Source organism: Henckelia pumila, chromosome 2, assembly GCF_033568475.1.
Source record: "Henckelia pumila isolate YLH828 chromosome 2, ASM3356847v2, whole genome shotgun sequence".
NCBI classification, from domain to species: domain Eukaryota; kingdom Viridiplantae; phylum Streptophyta; class Magnoliopsida; order Lamiales; family Gesneriaceae; genus Henckelia; species Henckelia pumila.
Genome location: NC_133121.1, coordinates 16168336 through 16176610, shown reverse-complemented (window position 1 = coordinate 16176610; position 8275 = coordinate 16168336). Strand labels below are relative to the sequence as shown.

The 8275-nt window shown below is 39.5% G+C and overlaps 1 protein-coding gene and 1 long non-coding RNA gene across 4 annotated transcripts; one reads left to right on the top strand and one right to left on the bottom strand.

The window, feature by feature from the left end:
* Positions 1 to 712: 712 nt before the first annotated feature.
* On the bottom strand, positions 713 to 1015 carry LOC140879361 (uncharacterized). Its single transcript, XR_012149398.1, has 2 exons — positions 929 to 1015; positions 713 to 823 (listed from the first exon to the last, which is right to left on the bottom strand). It is a non-coding gene; the product is annotated as an uncharacterized lncRNA (long non-coding RNA).
* A 1781-nt stretch (positions 1016 to 2796) lies between these two features.
* Positions 2797 to 6929, top strand: LOC140883861 (uncharacterized). Of its 3 annotated transcripts, none has more exons than XM_073290461.1 (4): positions 2797 to 2859; positions 3627 to 3690; positions 5472 to 5980; positions 6057 to 6929. In XM_073290461.1, exons 2-4 carry the CDS (start codon positions 3684 to 3686, stop codon positions 6624 to 6626), a joined length of 1086 nt encoding a protein of 361 aa, XP_073146562.1. In that variant the 5' UTR covers positions 2797 to 2859; positions 3627 to 3683; the 3' UTR covers positions 6627 to 6929. The 3 variants fall into 3 exon arrangements, with proteins under 3 accessions (XP_073146562.1, XP_073146561.1, XP_073146560.1); XM_073290460.1 differs by having other exon boundaries at positions 2803 to 2968; XM_073290459.1 differs by having other exon boundaries at positions 2803 to 3378.
* Positions 6930 to 8275: the final 1346 nt, after the last annotated feature.

Below are 8275 nucleotides of genomic sequence, written 5' to 3'. Positions count from 1 at the left end.
CGTGGTTTGTTGGGTTTGAACCTATAGGATGTTAGATAAGTCTCAGAAGTGGTTTCACGGTCAATGGTTATCGGAGCAAGCGGCACGAACGAAAGTTTGGTTGCTGCTCATGTCTACGCGCGAGGAGGAAATGGGGGTCTGGTGCAGAGCTTCGTGTGAACTGCTCATGTCACGGATTGGGCTGGTTTTTGTCTTGATCGAAACCTATAGATGTCTTCTAGGATTGTGAAGTAGTTTCGCGGAAAAATATGATCGGAGTAGGGAGAACGATTGTATTTGGCAACACAGCTCACCTGCGCGCGCGCGCAGATGATGTCTGTTGTTTGTAATCGTTTTCCACCTATAGTGCATTCGGTTCAACCGGTTCGACCGGTTCAACCGGACGGTTCAACCGAATTAATAAAAATTAATATTATATTTATTTTATATAATAAAGAAAATAATAATATATTTATTATTCATTACTTTATAAGTTTAACTAAATTTTTAAAGTAAAATTCAACAAATATCCATATAAAAATCAAATGCCAAATTCTAAAGTTCAAACTTCAAATTACACATAACATATAATCAAAAGCTAACCAAGTTTAAATTTCCAAGAAAACAAGTTTAAGCATGCACGTTATAAAAACTCTCAAACATAGAGTTTAAATTATATATATGTCACTAATGTCTTTCAACTTTCAAGTTGTTTCCCTTGCCGCCCATGCTGTATCCAATTCTTGAAGTGTTCTTTCACAATCATCTTCATCACCAACATTAAAAAGTTCATCCAATTCCAAAGAAGGAGCTTATTGCATTTCACCAATAACTTTATCTAAATCTATGAAAAAAATAAGAAAATAAGTTTTTATAAAAAAAAAGTAAAAGCAATAAAAACATTAAGATATTAATCAAGCAACAATTATTTAAAGGCAAAAAAATTCACCTTCTTCGTGAGCATTTTTTGGAAGAGCTTCCTCACCATAAAGCTTGTCATCTAACTCATTTATGTCAAGAATAGGTGAAGAGTTTTCTTCTTCCATAACCCAAAAATCAGTTTTATCAATACCCTCATAATCAATGGGATCTTAACAATTCTTTTGGTTCTCAAGCTTATAACATTAATTTTCGGGTGCCATAATCCATATATTCAAATCAGCACTATTAAATCATAAATCGATCATTTTCTAACAAATTTGAACATAAAAATTGAAAAAAAGAGGTTATGAACTTACTATTGTAAAATTAGGGGGTTGAGACTCCAATATATATAGCGATAGAAAGTGGGTGTCGAAAGATGTCCAAATATGGTGTCAATCTATTCTTCTGATCGGCGGACGGCGGTGCATAGGGCGGCGAAAGTGGCGGTCTTGTAATTGGGGATCGAGAATGAGAGAAATTGGAAAACTGTCTGCTCAATATGGAAAAAATAGAACAAACCCAGCACCTTCTAATTTTTATTTTTTTATTTTTTTTTAAATTTGAAATAACCAGCCGGTTTTAAATAACCGGCCGGTTTACCGGTTTTACCGGTTCAACTCGGTTTTTTACGGTTTAACCGCATTTCCGGTTTTTAGCATGTACCCGGACCGGTTTGACCGTCGGTTCCCGGTAGAACCGGTCGGTCCGGTCGGGTTCCGACAACACTGGTTTCATGGTCAAATAGTGTCTGATCATAGAGAACAAAAGGAATTAGTACAGCTGCACGGAGTTGGTCGTGAGCAGAAATCTGCTTGGGTTAAGTTTTGAACTTCTGGGTTTTATTTTGGGCTGGGCTCGGGCTGGGTGGTCCGGGTCGGGTCATAGGGGTCATGGGTTATGTTAGTTGGGTCCGGGTCCGTGTTAGGTGAGTCGGGCTCGGGTATTTCATTTTTAAGGTATTTATTAGTTTAAGTGGTTTTTTAGGCCAAATTAAATGTTTAGAAAATTATTGGGCTTCCAAATAATTTATTTGGGGCCTTAAATAATTTATTTAAGTTAGCCCAATAATTTTTATGGGTTTGGGAGCCCATGGGAATTTTTGGGTCGGTCCGTGGATTTTTGGGCCAGTCTAGGAATTTATTGGGCTTAATTAAGTTAATGGGCTTAAATATTTTTATTTAGGCCCAGTTAAGTTTAAGTAATTTATTTGGGCTAAAATATAATTTTTGGGCTTAGTTTAAGTTAATGGGCTTAAATGTTTTTATTTAGGCCCATTTATGATTAAGAGCTTTTATTTAAGAATTAATTAGCAATTGAATTTTTATTTAGTTAATGGGTCATATTAAGATTTAATGGGCTTAGATTGAGTGATCAGCAGTCTGGACCAACCCATGAAAATTTACTAAGTCCGGAATATATATATTTAATTTATTTTATGCATGAAAGTTATTTTGAAGTATAAGTATTTTTATTATGAAAATTAATTAAATATATATTACGGACATCTTTTCAGTGCATGCATACATGAAATATTCAGTTATATATGATCATGATTAAGAGTTGAGCAATAAAATATTTTATGATGGGAATTGAAGTGGTGCGACAACACAGTTCAGAGGTGGTTTACCACCAGCACAGTTCAGGAGGTAGTTTACTACCGGCATAAAGGTGACTTGTCACCGCCACGTACGTTGATTTAAGAGACTGATCAGTCGGCACAGATTTAGTCACACTTACGGATATAAATCATAGACAATTTTGAAAATGATATGCTCAACTATGTTCAGTAAGCTCAGTTATGATTAAGTTCAGCATGTTCGGTATATTTATGTTGTAACGACCCTAACTCTATAATTAATAAATAAATATGCGGAATTTTTTTTTTTTATATACTTACTGATGTAGCCAAAAATCACTTGTATGTGACACGTTGCTTCCGCAAAGTCCGGAGTATCAGTAAGTCCTTGTATGTTCCCGATGGAGATCTTCAGTGGGTTGTTCCTACGTCACAAAACAAAGTCAGAGGAGCCGGGAGGGTTCCCGGCGAAGGCACTCCGACGCTCAAGTCAGTTATTACTCAAGGAATAATAATCGAGAGTAGAGCGATCTATTGCTTAAGAAAGTGTGTACCTTAATAATGAAGTGACTTGAGCTATTTATAGATATTCGGAGAGTTTCACGGGCTTAAGCCTCTTATGGGCCTTTGTAGAATTCAGGGCCTGCTTGAATTAAATATATATAATATTTAAATAAGCTTGGGCCTTAAAAATATTCGGAGTGGACCTTCATGATTGGGCTCAGGCCCAGTTGAATTTTTAGGTGTAACCTATCATAGGCCCCCCATTCTCGGGCATGTCGCGTGTGTGGAGAGGCCCGAGAGTAGAATTTGTATCGGAGTATTGTCAAAAATTTAGTTGCCGAGAACGAATATTTTGAGCCACTACGAAAATTACGGGGATCGACCTGCCCGGTCAGGTATGGAGAAACCATGATGGAGAAACCATGATGGAGAAATCTGATTAGGACTGTGATGTAGTAGAATTAAAATTCTGGTAGAATAATAACAATCCCCATGTAATTGGATAGAATTAAAATTCTGCTAGAATATTAATTGTAGAAACCAAGTAGGATTCTATCAACTACTGTCATTATAAATTCAGCACTGCGGTATAGCACTCATCACAACTTACTAACTCGATTTTATTTCTGAATCTTTTTTGCAGTATTTGCTAGGTCGCATTCTCCAAATTGTTAGAGGAAATACAATTCATTGGACGCCTATGGCAGGTATTAAATATTTTAATTACTATATTCCACCTTCTGTCCCTTTTTTTTTAGTTTGGAACAAGTTTGGTCTTGTGTATACGTGCTCAGATTCTTTCCCACTCACTTACCTTTATTAATTACACAATATTATTCTCAAATCTCCTCCTACCTTTGTTTCGTCCGCTTCATCCCTTTCCTTTGCTTCGTCCGCTTCATCCCTTAGATTGGAGATTTTATTTGTATGTATATATCGAATATATGTGTATATGTGTATCAATATTCCATCGCTGGCTATGGGTTATCATCTTCTTCGTCGAGACGACGAGTGGGCGGCAACATATAGGAGAGGCGATGGTGGTGCGATGGTGATGCGATGGTGATACCGAGGAGCCAAGGGCCAGCTATGGGACCTCCTCGACTGCTCATGGAGACGCCCAGATCTGGACTCGGTGAATGACTATCGTCGATGTCCCAGCCATGGATTAGCCTTCGAGCTATCCAAATCTGGACTCGACGGGACTAGGACGACGGCAGCTCAGTTGCTGGTGGCTGCCGGAGACCGGGGTGGCGCGACGACGCGAGGTAAGCAGCCGGTCGGAGATGATGGTGTTGAGCGACCAACGGCTCGCCGAAGGGAGCTGCGGCCGGTGGTGAGGCGGCGGACGGTGTTGGAGAAGATGAACCCATCTGTGATAGATATACATATACATATATATACACGATGCATATTATTTAAGAACCAATTACCATGTATCTAATGCTATTATTTGATTTATTATTATTTAATTAATATTATTTTTTGGTAAAATATATTTTTATTTTATATATATATTTTTTCTAAAAAATCATTGCAGGGCATCCTCCACGGGGTAAAGTATTTTCGGTGTTGGTTGCTAACCGAGAAATTTATCCCTCCTCGCCAGCTGAATCTGGCGATGACAATGAAATTGACGAATGTTTATATTCTTTGAGTGATTTGAAAACAGTGGTATCTCGTGATATGACGAGACCACCTTGTTTAAAAATTGATAGAAACCCGAATTCTTGCGATAATAGTGGTTCTGAAGAGTCTTCGGGAGGAGTGAGCGAGCGTCTTTTGGACGAGTCGGAGATTTTAAGTCCAAGTAAAAAAATTTGACTTATCCTCTAAAAATATCCTTAAGATTCCCAAAAATGGAGATCTTTGCCATGAACCGCCTCCGGGATATTTTACTGTATATCTGGAGTACTTTAATTTTGGTTTCTCGCTCCCTCCTCATGCCCTTTTGATAGAAATTGTAGATAGTCTCGGGGTGAGTTTAAGTCAATTAACACCAAGTGCGATTCTCCTCTTTACGTGTTTCCTACGTAGAGTGAGTGAAATCAAAATGTCCCCGACTATAGACTTATTCTATGCGCTTTTCTCGGTGCGTCGCTCCATGCCGGGTTCCTATACTTATTTTCTACCTCGGGGAGATTGTAAGTTTTTATCTCGTTGTCCATCTCCAAAAAATGATTGGAGAAAAAATTTTGTTTATGTATGGGATTATGGTTGGGAGGTTCCCATAGTTTGGAATCCAGGCCATAGGAAAATTATTTTTAGCAAAATCCACCGTGAATTGCAACTTGAATGTCGTTCCTTAGGCCTCTTCCAGGAGTTGGTTGACCCAAAAAGTTTGATTCCTGCCGGTAATGCTTTGTTCAAATTGAATTTTGATGACTGTATTTTGCGTCTTCTTTGGATTCTTCTACTCGTGGTAATTTAAAATTTATTAAATTTATTTACTGATCATTGTCACTCTTCTCTTTGTGTTTGTTTGTAGGTGACAAATTAAGTTTGGCGGAGGTTCGCGCTTGCATAGAGAAAAACGAGAAAACTCCGTCAAAGACATCGAAAAAAGAGTCACCAATGGATCGAGGTAATCACAATTCCCATGGGATTCCAAGGAGGAGGAATTCGCCCGGGCCATCCGACCGTGTCAATTGTTCTGGTCCTCCATCTAAAAATACTGACACTCGTGACCGAAGGAATGGTGGTAGAAGAAATGATGCTGACCGTGATACCCGTACTAGGGAGAATGCTAATGGTAGAATAAATCCAAAAAGAAGACGTGAGGATGAACGAACAGTTCCTCCCGATACTTGTGAGGGTCGTCACTTGTTCTTGGAGGGTGTGAATCACAAGAATAATGCTGGTTCTTTTTGGGATTTGAAGGATTCAGAGATTGGTTGGCGAACCGGAGCTAATCTCATTGGAGATCATGACAGGTTGCATCTACTGCCTCAGCCTACCGAAGTATTAACTCGGTCTCTTGCCTCGTCTGCCTTCCAGGTATATTATTATACGTTTGATATTTGTTATGATTTTTATGTAGTAAACAATACTCCTTATCTATGGGTCTTTGCAGATTTTATCGCTTGCCCAAACTTTTCAATTTCGAGAAGAGAGGTCTCGAAATTCCGGGAGAAAATTTGATGACGAGCTGGCGTCATTAAGGGGTGAGTGCAAAAGACTCGGCGAGGAAGGTGCTAAGGCCCGAGATGATTTTCTCAAGTCACAAAAGGAGCTTGAAGAGAAATCCAAAAAGTATGATGCCATGTGCAAGGATATGGAGCTACTTAGGGGAAAATATTCCCATGAATCGGAGACCGGTGAGACTTTTCTCAATTCATCAATAGGCAAGAATCTCTTGCGAAGTACCGGAGAAAAAGCAATTGAATGCTACCGAGAGTCCACAGATTTTAGAGATGAAGTGATTCAGCGGGCGATCGTTATTCATGATGAAGTTGTAGTGGATTGCCGCAAAGAACTACGGAAAACTCAACTAGTTCCAGAGGAAATTATTATGATGATTCACCCCCAAATTCCGGAGCCTAGTATTGCCCGAGTTGACGATGACTCGGATCCTCCCTTAGGAGATTTACTGGGAGGTCTGGGTGATGAGGAGATGATCGAAGCTTTGCGTTCGAATTTTTAGCTTATACAACCAATAATGACGGTGTGTATCAGAGCTATATGGAGACTACTCTTTGGAGCCGTGGACCAGTTTAGCTTTATTATTTCTTGCCACTTTTGGGCAAAATTTTTTTTTGAGAGAGTCAAAGTCATAGACTCTTTTTTTTTCTTTTTGAGTAAGTAAGGATTTGTCGATTATCATATCTCTTTTGCATTTTGAAGTTGCTATTGCATACTTGTTTGATGAATAAAATACTATCGCTTTAACAATGGAGTACTTGGGAGGGGATCAATCTCCCAAGATTTTGTCTCATGGGGAATTCCTAAACCCACTTGATGCGTGGTGAGGTATCCCGGGACTTATAATGTTATTATGTCGTCCTGACCTCTTACAGCGTCATAAGTTCAAATGTCCCAAGGGGCTGGCCAAGCCTCTTACTGTTGGGAATTTTTTATGATTGCTAGGGTCTATGACGTTTATGTCGTAAGTAAGCGTTAGTATAGGAGAGGAGATATGATATGCTTTCGACAAAGTAATCTGTTTATATAAAAACAATAATCAAATTAGTTGAACAATGTATCACAAAATTGTAATATGAAAACATAAGGAAAATATGCTAATAAATTTAGCCTATTATTGACGAGAGCTGCAGTTTATGCATAAAACTTCTTCAGATTGGCCACGTTCCAAGGCCTGGGAAGTATTCTTCCATCTGAATGTTGGAGGCGATATGTTCCCATCTTCACGATCTCAATTACTTTATAGGGGCCTTCCCATTTCGGATCCAGCTTGCCCACAGACTTCAAGATGTCAGATTTTCTCAATACCAGATCTCCTACTTGGAAAGATCTTGGTTTGACTCTGTCATTATATGCTTTAGTCATACAAGCTCGATATCTCTCGGCTCGTGTTGAAGCTTCATCTCTCAGTTCATCCACTAAGTCCAATGAAATTCGGAGGGCTTGGTCATTTCCAGATGAAGTGTACTGTTTCACTCGCCATGATTGCTCTCCGATTTCGGCAGGAGCCACAGCCTCCGTTCCGTAGGCCAGGTTGAAAGGAGATTCTCCAGTTGAAGAGCGTGAAGTGGTTCGATATGCCCATAGAACACTTGGCAACTCATCCACCCATTTTCCTTTGGCATTGCCTAGACGTGTTTTGAGGTGCTGCAGAATGGTTCGGTTGGTGACCTCGGTTTGCCCATTTGCTTGAGGATTCCCTACAGAAGTGAAGAACTGCCTGATAGAGAGTCCTCTGCACCAGTCTTTTATCTTTGCTCCAGAAAATTGAGTTCCATTATCTGAAACCAAGGTTTGAGGAATGCCAAATCTGCATATTATATTCTTCCATAAGAAATTGATTACATCTTTCTCGGATATTTTGGCCAATGGTTCAGCCTCGACCCATTTGGTGAAATAATCCACAGCTACTATCAGAAATTTTCTTTGTCCGGTAGCAGGAGGAAATGGACCTACCAAATCCATTCCCCATTGAGCAAAAGGTAGAGGACTTTCCAGGGGCTGTAAGATTGTAGCCGGCTGGTGATGGAAGTTAGCATGCTCTTGACATGCATGACAATGTTTTGCTAACTCCATAGCGTCTTGCTTCATCGTTGGCCAAAAGTACCCTTGGCGCAATGCTTTCCCCGCGAGAGCTCTGCCAGCTAAATG

Excerpts from the sequence above, each read along its gene's own strand:
- LOC140883861 (XM_073290461.1), top strand. Across the intron at positions 5,981-6,056 it reads TTGCCTCGTCTGCCTTCCAG|ATTTTATCGCTTGCCCAAAC; the intron begins GTATATTATTAT and ends GGGTCTTTGCAG.